The following is a 19023-nucleotide window of genomic DNA, read 5'->3' as shown; positions in this document are numbered from 1 at the left end:
TGGCTGCCACCAACAACGGCAGCGAATAGGATACATTGCAGGACTGATTTTATTTTGAACCTCACAAAATAAGAATGTTTTCAAACACGATTTTTTTCAATAGGTATCAAAAATTGTGTGGCTATTTCTCGTCGTCTATGATCACGTATAAAGTCCATTCTAGCTCGTCCGTTCAACGACAACTGATTTATATTTCTTGGTCACACTTGCACAGATAATTCCTCCCTTCGCCTATCGTTGTGAATGTAGAAAACATCTTTTGCAGTATGTGCTTCGGGGTCACTCGCTTGGCCTCATCCTTAGAAAGACCTGCAGAGCATCGCTCACTTCGTGAACAATACAAAACTACAACTCCCATGTTGCATTGTAAACGTGTAGCTAATCAGCGGGCTGGAAGAGCAATCTTGCAAATGCACGCATGCGTTCTAGACCCAACACTATAATTCGAAAAGCGCATGCGTCTTTGCCATGCAGGATGCTGGGATGTGAGGACCAAGTGATGACTGGGAAAAAAGGGAGTTGTAGTTTTTTCTTAGAGAGCTGGGCGTGGTTTGTCATTACTAGTGGCAGTTCGTCTGAACCTGTACTACAAGTCCCGTGAAGCAATGCGCTAGCTTCTGAACTACAGATCCCAGTGGACAGTGCAAAGGGGAGAGCAGGCGGCCGGGGAGCGGCGGAGGAGAAGGGGGGTAGATACCGGGAGAGGGTGCAGTTATTGTGAGTGGCGACTAGCGACGAGACAGGCACATAAAAAGAGCGATAGATACATAACGAGAGAGGTAACACAACGGATAAACTGCTTGTAGGAAAGGGGGAGCTACCGAGGGAGCAGGCGGTTATTGACAGGAGTAGGATTAAAGCTACTGCTGCTGAAGGGTAAATACAAAGGATCGAGGGGCAATTTCTGATCACGAGCAGAGGTGTATCCAGCCTCTGGAAGAGTCACTAGACCCGAAGACGAAACCTGCCCACAAGAAGGGAAGCGAAGGGGTTAAAAGCACTCCAGGGATGGTCTGGACGAGAAGGGTATTTACCGATTGAAGGCCGGGGCAAACACGAAGCAGTTACCCATAAAAAGGGGTAGTTCTAGAGTACGTGTCCTATTTTGCCCCCGAGAGGGGCAACGATTACCTTCTCGATGATACTGGCCCTTCGGAGGGGTCTGAAGATCGCGTTTTGGCCACGGTGTTGAAAGCTTCCTGCACAGTAACAGACTAGCTCAGGATTATATTTTGCTTTCTCCCTCACCCCCGGAGGGGTATCCGAAGCTGGGCATGCTGGAGACTGCAATGGGGGAAGCGAATCCGGAAGGTACATAGGACTGAAAGCTGGCAGCAGTTTTCAGAATTGCTGGGGCTCTGGAAGTTATATTTGCTTGAAAATATGATTTGGGGTACATTCATCCCTTTGTGTGCACTAACTGGGGTGTTCAAAATGCTGAGGCTACTTTGAGGATTGCTGGGGCAGCGTTCAGGGTTGTGTTTAGTCACGTGAGGGCATGGGGTAATATAAGGGGCCTCGTGTAATACGACCATGAGGGGGGTATTCGCTGTTGGTCTGATTTTTAAGAGGGCTTTGGGGTTAATTTAATATTGTTTGTAATATGCATGGGGTGAGGTGTGTTGTCTTAAATTAGTGCCATCAAGAAGGAACAATGTATCGAGGGTCGATTTTGATGCTTACTTAAAATTTCGGAAAGTACAGTTTTATAATGAATATGGCTTGTGATATGTTATCAATTGTATGGTTATCTTGTTAAAAGTGGCAGTATTGGTGTAGCAGCTGGTGAGACTCTATGGAAGTGCTTTTGGGGCCATTATATTCCTATGCGATGACATTCATGGAGTGTGGGGTGACATAGCATGATGTGGATGTATGTGGTAACTGATGGGAAAGAAGACTAAATGTGGTGTTATCGGTCACTGGTAAAGTAGTGCAGCCTTACGTGGAAGCATCAGGGGATGCATGGTATAGATATTGGGGCACTCGTTTGTTTGTGTGGTAGTTGTAAGGTGATGCAGCGTTGGGGGATGTTCAAGTTAAACTTGAACAGTGTTTAATCTCTGTGCCAAACACTGGGAAGGTATGTGAAGAAACAGGTTGGCATGGGTAGCTGGTCAGGAACTGTGGGGTGAAGTGGAGATTCTGCTGGGAAGATGGATTTGTGGGGTAGCCGTTGTAAAGATTTGGGCTATTGTGGACATATGCCAGCGGGGTGGTTTAAGCCTATATGGCAAAATACATGGATAGCTGAGGTATCTGGTGGGGTTAAGTGGGCCAATGGGGAGGTACTCATGGATTTATGGCAATGAGGCGTGATATCATAGAAGTATCAGAGGCTGTAAGGTGAGGACCAATACAGGTGTAGCTGGGGTGTATGATGTATGTGCAGGCTACAGGGGGAAACTGGTGAATATATATGGTAGCAGAGCAGTGTGATAGTTTGGTCAGGTGTATGTATGTGAAAGCTAGTGGGGTGATGTGGACTAATGTATGAGGTTACTGTTGGGGCTTTGTTTGGTAAATCAGAGGCATGGGGACTGATTCATGATAACAGAGGTTGTTTTTTTTTGGAAGTACTCCTGGTGGGGTGTTATTGGCCATTGTGTATATATGGGGTAACTAAAGGGCTGATGAAGATATGCAGGCACTGGTGTGAGAGACCAAATGATACTGCCTATCTGGGGGTGGTTTTGTGGAGAAACACCTGTATGTGTGGGTTAAATAATGTGTGTGGCTATTTTGTACATATGAAGTAGCTGGTGGGATGGTGTGTGCTTCTATGGCAGCCCTCAGGAACATATTATGTAGTTGGTGGGCTTGTGTGGCAGCCCTCTTAGACGTATGGGATTGCCTGTAGGATAGGCTTATGTGCCTACTGTTATGAACATAGGTGGGTGCTGGTGGGCTGGGCCTATGTGGCAGCTCTCATATATGTAGGGGTGACAGTGGGGCAGTGTATTACAATGTGGTGGATATTGTGCTAGTGTGAGTTGATGTGGATGCTTGGAACAATGCAGAAGCAGGTAAGCTGATAGTAATGTGGATATGTGGTGTATCTGTTCAGGTATTTTGGGTTGATGTGGAAGTTCTGGTGAGGTCAGTTGATCTAGGATAGCTGTGGGGTATCTAGCGGGTTACATGGATGTGTGGGGTTGCTAGTAGGTTAACTGGAGGCACTGGTGAATAGGTGGTGAGGTGATGTGGAGGCATGAGTGGCATTCTGTTAGCTAAAGAAGTGGTAGCTCTGGATGTGTGAGGTAGTTGGTTTGTGCTGAAATAGATGTGCATTTAATGTGCTACTGATGGTCAGATATAGAATTGTAATAGATGCACCGAATAGATTAAAATTGCATAGTTGTGGATTTAATATTGGTAAGAGGATGGAAATGTGCTCTTGGTACATTTTATTGTAGATGTAATTATAAAAGTAGAGAAGGTAACCAAGCTGGGGTGGCTACAGAGTAGGTATTAACTAGGGATCAGCTGTGAGATAGGCACAGAGATATTTTGAAGAGCACAGCTCTGAATGATATTGGGGTTTATGGAGTATACAGGAAGGGTTGGGTGGTATATGGGGAGTTGTGAGTAATTGAAAGTGTTTTGGGAGGTTGCTGAAGTGGGACGAGAAGGCATGGAATGGGGTTAGGATTGTTTATTTGGGATGAATAAGTCATTTGGGCAATCATTTGGAAAGTGGTTAAATACAGATTTAAAATCCATTCAGGAGCCACAGTGTTGTTTGAAATGTCTTTGGGCTGCTTCTGGTTTGTAAGAGTATCTATGTTTAACACTTTTACAGTGGTTATGCTTTGTGGGGTAGGATGGGTGTTGAGCACATGTGTGAATTGCTGTCTACAAGATAGGGAATATACTGACTTTTTTTTTTTTTTTTTTTTTCTCCCCAGATTCACCGTTGAACCTGAAATCCGTCACTCAGGTGAGATATTCTGGTTAGGTAGCAGATATTAAAGGAATATAGTTACAATACCTCAGGAAATGTGGTAGACTTTAGAGCCACTGCAGATGAAAGGGTTATTTTATTTGATATAAATATGTGAAATCATATAGTTTTTTTTTTTTGTTGGGTGGGGGGCGTCTATTAAGTCCTCTTTTTTGTATGTTCACTTATCTTGCATAACAGCAGAATATAAATGAACCAGTGTAAACAGGGATACTAATGAAATAATTCAGAGATTAGACTGCCATATTATATTCCATAGGCCATTACTTAAAATTTGATTATAAACAAAACTCATCTTCTCCTAAGAAGTAAGTGGTTGGCGCCTCAATTTCAAATACATTTGAAATTGGCATCTGGCATAGAACCTGCCGTTTTTTCTTTTGTTGTAATCACTTCTATTATACTTCACCCACGTGTTGTCTATTTAATGCACATAAATCCATATTAAAGGACCATTAATTGCAGTAAGTTGCATAATTTACAACTGCATCATAAAAAGATAATGCAATAGAACCTACTCAATTTCAAATAAGCAGTAGATTTTTTTTTTTTCTTCCAGTTTTTCCCAATTTGCTGCCCTTGTATCATGTGACAGCCATCAGATACTAGTATACAGAACTTGTGCTCATGCTCAGTAGCAGCTGGTGCCTCATTGTGCATATAAAAAAACTGTGCACAATTTGATAATGGAAGTAAACTGGAAAGTCTATTAAAATTGCACACTTTGTCTGAATCATGAAAGATTAATTTTCCCTTTTAAGCATTCTGTAGATTACTTAAAGAGACAGTATACACCAATTTTCATATAACTGCATATAATTGACACTACTTTAAAGAAGAATATGCACAGATACTGAACTTAAAATCCAATATAAAACCTTTTAAAAACTTATTTAGAAGCTCCCAGTTTAATATTGTTGATGAAGTAAGTAGTCTGGCACACCCACTAAAATGGGCTGGGTAAACAAAAAGGGGAGACACTGCCCCCTTCTTTGCATATTAAGACAGATAACATAAACAGGAGTCTGTAAAAGCAGGTATACATCTGACACTATGAGGCTTGGTTAGGAGTCTTAGTTTCAACTAAGAATAACAAGAGAAAAAAGCTAATTTGATGATAAAAGTAAATTAGAAAGTTGTTTAAAAGTCTGAAACTCAGCACAACGCTACTAAAAAATAAGCAGAACTTTACATTGTTACAAAAACACTACCGGGTGGGCAGTATAAATGGATCAGAAAAATCTAGTGTACAAAGTCCCTTTTTAAAGGTATAGTAAACACCAAAAATGTTGTTTAAAAAGATAGATAATCCCTTTATTTACCATTCCCCAGTTTTTCATAACCAGCACTGTTACAGAAATATACTTTTTACCTCTGTAATTACTTTGTATCTAAGCTTCTGCTGACTGCCTCCTTATCTGAGATCTTTTGACTGACATGCATTTTAGGCAATTAGTGCTGACTGTTAAATAACTTCACGTGCGTGAGCACAGTGTTATCTATATGAAACGCATGAACTAACGCCCTCTAGTTGTAAAAAAACTGTAAAATGCATTTAGATGAGAGGTGGCCTTCAAGGTCTTAGAAATTAGCATATGAGACTACCTAGCTTTAGCTTTCAACTAAGAATAACAAGGGAACAAAGCAAATTTGATGATAAAAGTAAATTAGAAAATTGTTTAAAATGACATGCCCTATATGAATCATGAAAGTTTAATTTGGACTTTACTACCCCTTTTAAAGGACCAGTCAACACAGTAGATTTGCATACTCAACAAATGACAGATAACAACACAATGCAATAGTACTTAGTCTGAACTTCAAATGAGTAGCAGATTTTTTTTTTTTCTGACAATTTTAAGTTATGTCTATTTCCACTCCCCTTGCACCATGTGACAGCCATCAGCCAATCACAAATGCATACACATTTTATTGTGTGAATTCTTGCACATGCTCAATAGGAGCTGGTGACTCAAAGTTTAAATATAAAGACTGTTCACATTTTGCTAATGGAAGTGAATTGGAAATTTTCTTTAAAATTATATGCTCTATCTGAATCATGAAAGTTTAATTTTGATTTGAGTGTGTCTTTAAGTATCACTAGATCATGTAATCAATTTACCCTGTTTACATAACTAATGTAAAGTGGCTCAGTCTTACAAAGCGAACTTTGTAGGATTCTCAGTATAAAGCAGACGAGAATCCTTGCAATTTTTTTTGAAAATATGTTGCAAATATCAGATATTTTGACTCCCAAAATGAGTATTTTTATAAAGAACATTGTAATCGAGGCAATAGGAGATATCTAATCCATCTATCTAATCTATCTATTTCTCACCCAGCTACAAATGTGTCCCATCAACAGAATTCAAACTTAAGCAAAACAAAAAATAGAACAGAATACTCAAAATAGCTTAAAGGGACACTCAATCAAAATTAAACTTTCATTATTCAGATAGAGCAGGCAATTTTACTTCAATTAACAAAATGTGCACAGTCTTTTTATATTTAAACTTTTTAGTCACCAGCTCCTACTGAGCATGTGCAAGAATAATTCTGTATGCATTTGTGAATGGCTGATGGCTGTCACATGGTACGTGTATGCATTTGTGATTGGCTAATTGCTGTCACATGATACAGGGGGAGTGGAAAAAGACATAACTTTTAAAATTGTAGGAAACAGAATCTACTACTCATTTGAAGTTCAGACTAAGTGCTATTGCATTGTCTTATCTTGCATTTGTTGATTATGCAAATCTACTTTGTTGACTGGTCCTTTAATGCCGTAGATACCCAAGTATGACTCGAAAGTTAGACATTTTTTATGGGAATGGGAGAAGAGTTCAAGACACGAATATAACGCGAGGAGCAATATAAAATACAAAAGCTATAGTAATTCAGTACGGAGTAACAACAAACGCTACCATGTCAGTGTATAAATGCCCCTCAGCTATATGAGTCAAACTAAGCCTGAGTTAAAATAAAACAATGAAATATAATCTTCTAGTTTTCTCTACAAATATATTTGGGACCCCTTCAGCATCTGAAGATTAGGGTACTCGCCCCGTTTTTCCAATTTAGCGATATGGGAAGCTGGTACAGCAACTGTAAGACTGAGAGACGAAAGCAGCTTCTAAGCACTTGTGGTGAGCTGCCAAAACTCCGGAACACATAGGCGTGAATATCACGCCTCCGCTCTTTTCACAGCGCATCACCACCATCTTGAATCTGCAAGAGTGCACCCCCAGCCTGACACACACTGTGCAGACAAGCAGCACAAAGTATGAGTACAGACAGACTGGAAGTGCGCCCCACAGAAAAAGCTTGCAGAATTAAATCATTTAAAGGGCTTTTCACAATAAAACAACAAAACCGTGCTGCTCAAGCCGCCAATATGTACAGTAAAAAAGCGCGCCACTTAAAGTGAATGTAAATTTTGATGCTAAAGTGCCCGGTTTTTACAACTTTGATTAAAAACAAGGGCACTTTAATTCATCAATATTTTCATTTCACTCCTGTTGTGAAAATAAACTTACTTTTTAATCTTCACAGCAGCTCCAGCTTCCTCCACCTGTTTCAAAGCCTCTTCCTGGGTCTAAAATGAGGTATCTGGCTTCCTCCAATCACAGCAGTGAATCAGACACTGAATCCCCTGGGGGGGAATCTGTGATTGGAGGATGACCTATCAATCATTTCTGACATCAGAAATGGCTTGTGAGACCGGAGGAAGCAGCAGCTGCTGTGAAGTTTAAAAGGTAAGTTTTTTTGTCACAACAGGAGTGAAATGTAAATTTTGATGAATTAAAGTGCCCCTGTTTTTAATCAAAGTTTTAAAAACCGGGCACTTAAACATCAAAATTTACATTCACTTTAATACAGCTGAAAGTGCCTCTCATAGAAAAAAACGGTCAGTCGGACACACAGTGCTGCTCAAGCAGCTCATTTCATGTTGCTTAGAGAAAAAATATAAAGAGTCTGCGCCACAAGAGAGCATTACTGGTGTAGGGACATTTTTAGTGCACGTCTTAAAGGGACACTGAACCCAAATTTTATCTTTCGTGACTTAGAGCATGCAATTTTAGGCAACTTTCTAATTTACTCCTATTATCAAATTTTCTTCAGTCTTTTTTGTTTTCTTTATTTGAAAAGCAAAAGTGTAGAGCTGCAACAACTAATCGTCGTAATCGATTATGAAAATAGTGGTCAATGAATCTCATAATCGATTAGTTGGTCTGTGCGCAACACGAGCTGCTTCACTCTGAGCTCCTGCACATGGTATTGTGTTTTATGTTTATGCCCTTGGCCTAAAGGACGTCTACAGATGTTTACTTCTCACTTTTTCAGGACAGTATAAGTTTACAATTACTCCTGGCTTATGTGCAACCCAGATATAATAGTCCATCATTTGGATTGTTGCATTTCAATGCAAAGTTTCTGAAAGAGTGAATAACAGAATGTTAAAAACAGTGATAGTCTACCTGTTTCTAGTTGTAACTCTTTTCAGTTTGCGGTTTTGTTTTACTTAATTATAAAACTGTGCTCTGCTGCTTAAAAATTGGACAAACGGTTGTGTTAATGTAAAGTTTTAGAGGCCCATTTATCAAGGTCCGTTTGGAACTTGTAGGCCTGTGTTTCTGGCGGGTCTTCAGACTCGCCAGAAACAATGAAGCAGTGGTCTAAAGACCGCTGCTCCATAACCCTGTCTGCCTGCTCTGAGCAGGCGGACCGGAATCCCCGCTATTCAATTCGATCGAGTACGATCGGGTTGGTTGACACCTCCCTGCTCTTGAGAGCTGCTGGTGCAATGCTGAATATGGAGAGTGTATTGCTCTCCGCATTCAGCGAGCTCTTGCGGACCTGATCCGCACTGTCGGATCAGGTCCGCAAGACCTTTGATACATGGGCCTCTATGTCTGAAGTTTATATTTGTAACACTCAGTATGTGGATTTTATTTAAAATATAGGAAACTATTATTGATTCTTTTTTTTTTTTTTTTTTTTTTTTTTTATCCGATTAATCGAAAAAATAGGCCAATTAATCGATTATGAAAATAATTGTTAGTTGCAGCCCTACAAAAGTGTAAGTTTAGAAGCCAGACAATTTTTGGTTCACACCTGGGTTGTCCTTGCTGATTGGTCGATAAATGCTGTCCAGGGTCTGAACCAAACATTGGCTGGCTCCTTAGCTTTAGATGCCTTCTTTTTCAAATAGACCTAGCAAGATAACAAAGAATTATTGATAATAGGCGTATATTAGAAAGTTGCTTAAAATTGCATGCTCTATCTGAATCATGAAAGAAAAAATTTGGGTTTAGTATCCCTTTAAAGACAGCATCAAATCAGATTAAATGAAATGTCGTGAATATACCGCGACCCCTCCAATTTGTATCTTATTTTTTGTCACAAAAATCTCGCGTTATACTGGAGTATCTACGGTAAGCAGTGTTTTATTAAATTACAGCTCAATGTTGAGTCCATAGCAGAGTTTTTTTCAAAACACACATTCCAGCTAAATGATTTGAAATTGTGTTAATTAGTATGAACACCAGCAGAGGGCGCCATGAACTGGACAAAGGTTTACAGTAGTTTCTGTTAGAGAAAGTAAAGTGAAAATTAAACTTTCATTATTCAGATAGAGCAAGCGATTTTAAATAACTTTCCAATTAACTTCAGCCATCAAATTTTTGTAATTTAAAAGCAGATGAAAAGTTGTTGTTTAAAATTGCATGCTGTAACTGAATCATGAAGGCTTTTAAAGGGACATTAAACACAAAATAAATGCTAGATAGAATGATGCATTCAAATAAAGATTAGTCTGAGAATATGTAGATGTATTTTATAAATTTTCTTTTAGTTGTTTAGTGACAAAATAAGTGTAAACGTTTAATGTTTATAAAGCAATGGGAGCTGCCATGTTGTAACTTAGGGTACCTTTTCTGCTGTGGCCAATTAGGGACAGTCATAAATAGGTCACTAGAGTGTGCAGCCAATGGCTGTGTGGAATATAAAAGTGTTCTGCACTTCCATTTCTCCTGAAAAGCTCACAATTTCAAAATGGAATTACAGAAAAAGGGGACAAAATAAATACATTAAATTGCAGAGGTTTTTTTTTAATGTTTTATTGAATTTTGTTATGACAAATTTGGACAAAAGAAAAATTTGTGCATGGAATCAAAACGTTAAAATATGCAGAGGGTTTTTTATGTATACAATTTATCATTTTGTATTACCATTAGTGTTTAATGTCCCTTTTTTAATTTTGACTTTACTGTCCCTTTTGAGAGGAAGGAGAGTGGTTAGAAAGGGGGTAATGGGATAAAAGATAAGAAAAGTGGACGAGTGGAACAGCCATCTTATTTCAGTACGCAAGGAAAAAGTGAAGACATTTCATGTAAGACTAAAGCTGTATTTTTTGAGGGTTGTTAATTTATGCTTAATTTGTACAAATATGTTTAAATCCTCTCTCATCCCTACAGCCACCTCAGAAACGCACCCGCACAGTTGAAGACTTTAACAGATTTTGCAGCTTTGTTTTGTCCTATGCTGGATATATACCTCCCTCTACAAAAGAGGTAAGCTGGAATGAACAAGAAGCAAGCAATCTGGGTATGGGTACAGGGCATTCCACTATGCACAATTCGATGTATATTAAGAGTTTTCTGTCGCTTCTTTCACAGGAGAGGGCATGGACACCGTCTAATTCTCCACACCGGACTGAGGAGAGTGATGGCTGGGACTCTCCTGACCCACCAAGACCAGCTCTACCGTCTGACCTTCCTCGACCCCAGCCAACATCGGATCTCAGTACCATCCAGACCTTTGTAATGAAGGCCAAAAACCAAGGAGGGGCAGGGGGCAGCAGCAAGAGGAAAGGAGGAGCTGTTCCTGTAGGAGAGCGATCAAGAGTAAAGAAAAGCAGCAGGAGGAAAAGGCGACAAAGATACAGGGGAGGTCCCGGATTAAGACTGAGTGACACAGATACTGAGGAGGAGGACAGGGGGGGGTTACCTTCTGTATCACCCACAACTCCCCAGCCACCCCCAAGTGCAGAAAGCAGTCGAGACGGGGGAGGCAGCTCTAGTGATGCGGACACTCAAGTGATGGACGAAGACATCATGGTAGAATCAGGTGAGCCATACAGATTATTACTTTTTTTTTTCTCTCTAATTCACTGTGGTCCTCGCTTCCTGTTCCTTGGACTGTGGTTATGCTTTAAAGGGATTTGTTGGTGCAATAATGTTCCTTGGTAAAACAAGAAATGTACCAACGGAAGGAGCAATGATGGGGCTGTCCTGAGCAGGACATAGAAAGTGATTGGCAGCTAGATGAATATGCTGCTATTGATTGGCTCAATAGCCATGTCCTGATCAGGAGAGGCAACACATTGTGGCTCTAGGCTTTAAAGGATCAAGAAACGCCTTATAAATACAATTTTAAACATCTTTCCAATTGCTCCATTGTTGAAGGCGCAGCAATGCACTTGTTGGAGCTATATGAACACATTAGCTGAGCCAATGACAGGAGGCATATATACAGCCACCAGTCAGCAGCTAACTCCCAGAAGTGCATTGTTGCTTCTGGGCCTACCTGGATATGCCTTGATACCAGCAGAAGGAAGCAGATTAGATACAGGTACAAAACCCTTTATCCAAACTGCTGTGGACAAGAAAAGGTTTGGGTTTTCGTGTTAACTGTATATTTCCTCCAGTAAAAAGGGACACTTTGGAGAGAGGATGGGACCAGGTGCAAATATTAATATTAGGAATTATTTGCATGTCATTATACAGCCTAAAGGTAGTTTTTTTTATTATATATATATATATATATATATCCGGATTCAGGGATATGTACCTCTTTCTGAATCGAGAGAGTTTAATTTTGACGCTATTGTCTCTTTAAGGTAGTTTCTTATTTTGCTATCTTTAATTGAGGTTTTTAAACACAATATTGCATCATCTATCCAAAATAAATGTTAAACTGAATTTCAAGCCTCAATATAAAATATGAAAATAAAGTTTCATTCATCCTAGGTAAATACTCCATTCATCACTTTATTTGAAGTATTTTAAATCCCACCTTACTTAAGTCTCAATTTGTGCCACCTTAATGCATTTTTAATTGCTTGTTATAAGCTACATACAGAGTATAAAATGTATGGGATATTGCTCTTTTGGGTTTATTTTTGTATTTGGAATAGTTGCTTTTAAAGAACACAAAAATGGACTGTGCCTGCAGGGAAAGCAGGCCTCATCTTATCACCCTATGTACACAAAGGATTACTTATCTTAATTATTTCTGTATGCACAAGCCCAATATGTAGAGAGAACAATTGAAAATGAACCTTTTTAGTGCCTGATTCTCCCACCCACCCCCTGAGTTTCTTTTGCTGCCTCTTGTTTACGTATTTATTTTTTTTCCCCATTACTGCATTATTGAAATTTTCAGTATAGGTGGTGGTTTTAATAGGCAAACAGATATTTCAAATAAAAAAAATAAAGGTAAATGAGCTATGTGTAAACAATTTAATGCACTCCAACAAGTAACATGGATCATTGAGGAGAACATTTTACAGTGCACTGTCCTTAAGCCTCTCTTCTAGCTCAACCTATTTAAAAGCGTACCAAGTTGAAATATTACTTGCTGTGTATGCAAACATCAAAGTCCCCCCTCATATGTGCTCAACTCATGAACAAAATATTTTGAGAGAGATTAAGACAGTAAACTAAAATGTATTCTATTACGTATATCAAAGTGCACTTGTTAGCCCGTTGTGTCTATTGTAGGTAGCCCTTATGTCACACGGTACTTTACCCTGCGTACCCTGTTGATGTAGCAACATCCAACCTTCTGCCTCATGCTGCGATCCCAGCTATTTTCTCTGACCGCTAAGACCGCAGCTAGAGGCAGAAGGGATCTGACTTCATATGGTAAGGAAGGTCTGGGTGCTCCTTTTACCATATGAAGACAGATCAGATACAGACAATGACACTCTGTGTCATGGTCTATATCTGCTTCGGTGGTGGTGTGCGAGGGAGGCCCATTGCTGGAAGGGGGAAGGGCCGGCCGCTATGCTACAGAAAAGATTTGGGAGAGAGGCAGTGAGGGATCTGCTACAGGGGGGCCGTGCTTCATGATCACTTGGAGGGGGGGTCGCTACATCACAGAATTTATTATTACTATTAGAAAAAAATATAAAAATTATAAATAAATGTATATTAACTGGGTACTGGCAGGCAGCTGCCAGTACCTAAGATGGCGGACACATGTCTTCTGTTTCTTAAAGGGACAGTAAACGCCAGAATTTTTGTTGTGTAAAGAGGTAGATAATCCCTTTATTACCCATTCCCCAATTTTGCATAACCAACACCGTTTATAATATACTTTTTTTTACCTCTGTGATTACCTTGTATCTATGGCTCTGCAAACTACCCTCTTATTCAGTTCTTTTGACGGACTTGCATTTTTAGCCAATCGGTGCTTGCACTTAGGAGCTTCACGTGCCTGAGCTCAATGTTATCTATATGAAACACATTAACTAACGCCCTCTAGTGGTGAAAAACTGTCAAAATGCATTCAAATTAGCATATAAACCACCTAGATTTAGCTTTCAACTAAGAATATCAAGAGAACAAAGCAAAATTGGCAATAAAAGTAAATTGGAAAGTTGTTTAAAATTACATGCCCTATTTAAATCATGAAGGTTTTTTTTTTGACTGTCCCTTTAACAAAGGGTACCCGAGAGAAGCTTTTGCAACCATTTGTGTTATGACTGCACACATGGTATGTTAAAAATTTCAGTAAGAAGCCTAAAGTTTGTAAAAACGTTAACTGTTTATTTTAATATTATTGCATTTGGCGGCGATCATTGGCATGAATTATACCAAAATGGACCTAGATCAATACCTTAGGTTGTCTACTAAAATAAAATAAATATATATATATATATATATATATATATATATATATATATATATATATATATATATATATATATATATATATATATATATATATATATATAATAATAATAAAAAAAAAGCTCTATTTCTGATTAAATGGAGTGATACCAGAAATGCTAAAAAGTCTCTGGTCTTTTGGGCAAGTTCCCGGTCCTTAAATGGACAGTCTACACCAATATTGTTTAAAAAGATAGATAACTCCTTTACTACCCATTCCCCAGCTTTGCACAACCAACATTGTTATATTAATATACTTTTTAATATTTAAACCTCTCAATTTCTGCCTGTTTTAAAGCCACAACAGACAGCCTTTTATCACATGCTTTGTATTAGCTTTACACAACAGGATACTGCTAGTTCATGTGAGCCATATAGATAACACTGTGCTCTCTCACAGCACCAATTGGCTGAAATACAAGTGCATATATATATTAAATAAATGGCCATCTGATAAGGGGCTGTCAGAAGAGGCTTAGATACAGGGTAATCAGAGGTTAAAAGTATATTAATATAACCATGATGGCTGTGCAAAACTGGGGAATGAGTAATAAATGGATTATCTATCTTTTTAAACAATGCAATTTTTTGAGTAAACTGTCCCTTTTTAAGGGTTTAAACCTGTTTAGAAAAAAAAAAACTTAGTGGTTTATTTTGATTTTGAAGCTAACAGGAAGTTCATGTTGATGTTCCACTGGGCCTTAGATACATTAAAGGAATATAAAAAGTTGCAGGGGTGCATTTTGTATACTCTGGAAAAACAGCAATAATGTTTACTAAAAGCATTTTTAATAATTAAAGTATTTTGCAAAAATGCTTCTATGTCAAATTGTAATGCACCCATGCACATTTCAATGTTGAACTTTCTATCCCTTTAAGAATTTTAACTTTCTATCCCTTTAAAGGGCCATAATACCCAAATGTTTAAACACTTGAAAGTGATGCAGTATAGCTGTAAAAAGCCGACTTTAAAATATCTCCTGAACATCTCTATGTAAAAAAGAAAGATATTTTACCTCAAAAGTTCCTCAGTAGCCACCACCCATTGTAAAGGATTTCTAAGCAGCATTTTAGTGTGTCTGTCCTAGAACAGCTTAGGGGATGAGCCTCGTGAACTCTCATATTATTTCACCAATCAGGTAAAGGAAGCTTACTATGAAATCTCATGAGATCACAGTAAGAGTTCATGACCTCAGCACTGCTGATGCTGATTGGCTGCTGTTCATTTCTTCATTTTATTTTTATTTTTACCTGCAGCTGGGAGCAGCTGAGTATAACTTTTTACACAGAACTTACTCTGCTGTGCTGAGGAGATTGTGAGGTAAAATATCTTCCTTTTTTACATAGAGATGCTCAGGTGATATTTTCCTGTCAGCTTTTTACAGTTATACTGCATCAGTTTCAAGTGATTTAGCATATGAGTATTATGTCCCTTTAAACACCACCTTGTTATCCTGTAATATTTGTGCTTTGTCTCATGCTCCCTAGGTAGGTCAAAAAGCAAATTTGGTCATGTTTTAAAAATGTTGCAAATTGCCTAAACAAGCTGTTTGATTTGCAGCACTTGCAGGTCATAGACTTTGCTTTTACCAAAAAAGCAACAAGACTGACCAGTTTTTTTAATATGCCTTTTTAAGCAGTGAATTGCAAAAGATAGTAAAGGATCAAGAAATGGCATTTTTATATCAACCATATATCATCTAGATTCTCATGTTACCCATTCTGTGTTTTGTATAGGTCTAGGTTACATAAGTCTGTGAACCCTTGACTTGTTCCCAGTTTGTTTGATAGCTTGCATTGTATGGCTGCATTAGGGACCCAGGTTTTGGGAGAGGCCTTGACGTAGTACCTGGGCTTGTCCTATTTAGTCAGATGCGGTAACTAACAGTTTAGCTTTTAATCTTAGCTGAGTGTTTGCAAGCAAATGCTGGACTTTCTCTGTATGTATTAAATTGTTTTGTAATTTTTCCTATGGGCCTTGCACCCAGGCTTGTCTGGGTTAACTGCTTGGGGCTCTGGGGGTGGTACAGCCACCTGTGAGTGCTACTGAGCACCCAGTCCAGTCTGAGAGTGAAGTCCCCTTCCGTGTTTTGTATATGTGCATTTTTTTAGTTTTGATGGTAATTTAATGTTTGGTTTCCAGAACATGTATCAAAGAGAAGGCATGTTGCTGTATTTATTACTTGAATGTGATTGGGGGAAGGTACTAATAAAGTAGAGGCAACTGTCCTTATGTCAGTGAGGTAGTAGGAAGTACACCACCAATACTGTAGTATTAGTTTTAATTTAAAGGGACACTCGTCAGAATTAAAGGATCATTTTAAACGTGACATTTCAACAGTGCATAAAATGATTCATAATTGCAATATACATTAATTATTCTACAGGCTTTTGTTGTAAAAGCTCTCTTAGCTTCTATGGTGTCTTTTAAAAGGCTTATTATCAGTTTTGCATCAACAATAATGGGAAAATCACTCATTGCAATCAAAAGTTGAATCTGTGCTAAACCACTTTAAAGGGACATTATACACATTTTTTCTTTGCATAAATGTTTTGTTGATCTATTTATATAGCCCATAAAGGTGTTTTTTTTCTTTTTTTTTTTTTTCTTCTTTCTTTTAAATGTAGTTTTGCTTATTTTTAAATAACATTGCTCTGATTTTTAGATTCCTAACCAAGCCCCAAAGTTTTATGAGTATACCGTCAGCTACCTTCTCCAGCTTGCTCCTGTTTGTGTAACGGGTCTTTTAATATACAAAAGACACGGGGGGGGGTGTCTTATTTCCCACTTGCAGTGGGCTTTCCAACTAACTTTTCAACAGAGCTAAACTGAGAGAGCTTCTAAGTACGTTTTTAAATGGTTTTATACTGGATTTTTATAGTAGTGTCTATTACATACAGTTATATGAAAATGACTGTATACTGTCCCTTTAACGGGGAATACAAGAGTGCAGGTTACCCAAGTCTGCACATGTGCAAACAGAGTTTTTGCTATATCTGAATATTAGTGTGATTGGTTAGCAGGGGTTATTTTGTTCTGCGGGACAGGGAAACCATTGAAAAGAATAAACATAGAACAATATTCTAATTTGACAAAATAAAGCTGCAGTTTTCATTGTAAAATTATTCTTGTATATGAAGGTTTATAATCATGTAATTTACAATTTGTGTTTAGTGTCCTTTTAAACTTTCATGATTCAGATAGAGCAAATTTAGATAATGGAAGTGAACAGGAAAGTGGTTTAAAATTGTGTGCTCTATTTCTCTATACACACTTTATGAGGCACCATCAGCTACTGGGCATGTGCAAGATTCACAGAATGTTTATTTTTGTGATTGGTTGATACCTGTCACATGATGCAGTGGGAGGGAAAATAGAACCAACTTTAACATTTGTTAGAAAGAAATCTACTACTCATATGAAACTCAAGCTAAGTGCTTTTGCTTTTAATACTGATTATAATCCACTGTTTAGTGGGCCTCTAAGTTTAAACTACTCTTGTATAACAGTATTTTCAGGTACAATTTTCTGTGTGTGTAAATATTCCTTTTTCATATGCTCAGAGTTCGTATATTCCAGATTGCAGCTCTTGATGACTGTAACCTTTAATATAGCTTTAAAGAGAGCATGATTATCTGCAAATGTGGAGTGTATATCATGCAAATCTTCCTTTTATGCAAGTAGCATAACATTATGTATTCTTGTTCCCTGCAGGTGATGATTCCTGGGACCTTGTGACTTGCTATTGTGAAAAGCCATTTGCCGGCCGTCCTATGATCGAGTGTAATGGGTGCTGCACCTGGGTTCACCTTTCCTGCGCCAAGATTAAGAAGAGCAATGTTCCTGACATTTATTACTGTCAAAAGTGCAGGGGAGGGCGGCCAGCGGGTAGTGCAACGCCCCGGGCAGAACCCTGACACTACCTTCCCTCTTACTGAAACGGACTTGAAGGTGGAGCATAATTCTTCATATTGGCTTTCCTCCAGCTGCAGTCTGAGGGAAAAGTTGGGGTTATCGGACATTTTATTTTTGGGGAACTCTAGAGTTTGCGTGTGGAAAGTCTGCGTGAGCAGGAGAACTCTGAAACTGCGGTATCAAGTGGGAGTCTCCGAAAAGGACACCCTTGAGTTGTAATGTTTATTATGTTGAATGGGTTATGAAGATTGCGAAAGGGGAGAATTGTATATAGTTCCTGGGAGGTTGAGTTAGAAGAAAAAAAGAATTAACTCTGCAAGAATTGTGATTCCACATACAGGGGGACAAATAGCAACAATATTAGCTGGTGCTGGAAATCCTTACTGGGCCACGTAAGCCCAAATCAAGTCTTCAGGCAAAAAAATAATTCAGCACACTCTTATTTAATACTAATGGTCCAACTCAACCAGTAAGTATTAATAAATAAGCATTTTGCTCTTAGACTGTGAGCTGTTATGGTGGAGTGTTAGATATATTTGAAATACTATTAATGGACATCATGTGACAGGTTGCCTACATCTTTGCAAAATATCACTTATTTTTCATCCCTGTTGTGGGCAGATGCTGTTCTTGCAGATAATTACTCCCAGTGTCTCATCTCCCAGACCTGTACAGTTCTGAAAGCCTGTGGCTTGTTTTCTTGTAAATATTGGACAGAATCTTTATTTTTTTGTCCCTCCCTGTAATAAATCCAATTTCTATCCCAGAAATAAAAGTTACTTTGTGAATCGAGGTGCTGATTGTCTGAGCATGCTAAGAAAACTTCTGTTTTTCTTTTTATGTCACTTTTCTGTTATCTTGTCTTTCATTTCTCTTTTTTTGAGTCCTGAAGGGGTCAAATAAATCTCTACACACTCACATCCCAGCTTTATGGCACTTTTATACCCACAGTAGATCCTCTTTGTTTTTTTGTTCTGTCTTCTTGGCTGCCTGTGTTGAGAAACGATCTTTGTTTTTGTTATTTATAATATACTGTCACACTAAGAATTTTGTAAAATGTTCCAGTATTTTGTAGGGTAGTCAATTCATGAGAATAAATGCATTGTTATATATATTTTTATAGTCACAATGTAACTTGCCAGTGTCTCCCCCCCCCCCCCCCAGAGCCAAGTTTGCACTTGTTGCAT

The 19023-nt window shown here is 38.5% G+C and overlaps 1 protein-coding gene across 1 annotated transcript; it reads left to right on the top strand.

The window, feature by feature from the left end:
* The first annotated feature begins 621 nt into the window (after nt 1–621).
* Nucleotides 622–18754, top strand: PHF23 (PHD finger protein 23). The gene is made up of 5 exons (XM_053718436.1): nt 622–1311; nt 3909–3940; nt 10441–10536; nt 10642–11092; nt 17636–18754. The coding sequence occupies exons 1-5, from the start codon at nt 1275–1277 to the stop codon at nt 17836–17838; spliced, it is 819 nt and encodes a 272-aa protein (XP_053574411.1). The 5' UTR covers nt 622–1274; the 3' UTR covers nt 17839–18754.
* Nucleotides 18755–19023: the final 269 nt, after the last annotated feature.

Source organism: Bombina bombina, chromosome 6 (genome assembly GCF_027579735.1).
Source record: "Bombina bombina isolate aBomBom1 chromosome 6, aBomBom1.pri, whole genome shotgun sequence".
Classification (NCBI taxonomy): domain Eukaryota; kingdom Metazoa; phylum Chordata; class Amphibia; order Anura; family Bombinatoridae; genus Bombina; species Bombina bombina.
The sequence above is the reverse complement of the archived record's forward strand: the minus strand, read 5'-3'. Positions and strand labels throughout refer to the sequence as shown.

What these genes read in the sequence shown, in the direction of transcription:
- PHF23 (XM_053718436.1), top strand. Translation starts at nt 1,275, where the DNA reads ATGCTGGAGACTGCAATGGGGGAAGCGAATCCGGAAG. An exon ending in GGGGGAAGCGAATCCGGAAG is followed by an intron (nt 1,312 to 3,908) that starts GTACATAGGACT and finishes TTTTCTCCCCAG; the next exon opens with ATTCACCGTTGAACCTGAAA. An exon ending in TACCTCCCTCTACAAAAGAG is followed by an intron (nt 10,537 to 10,641) that starts GTAAGCTGGAAT and finishes CTTCTTTCACAG; the next exon opens with GAGAGGGCATGGACACCGTC.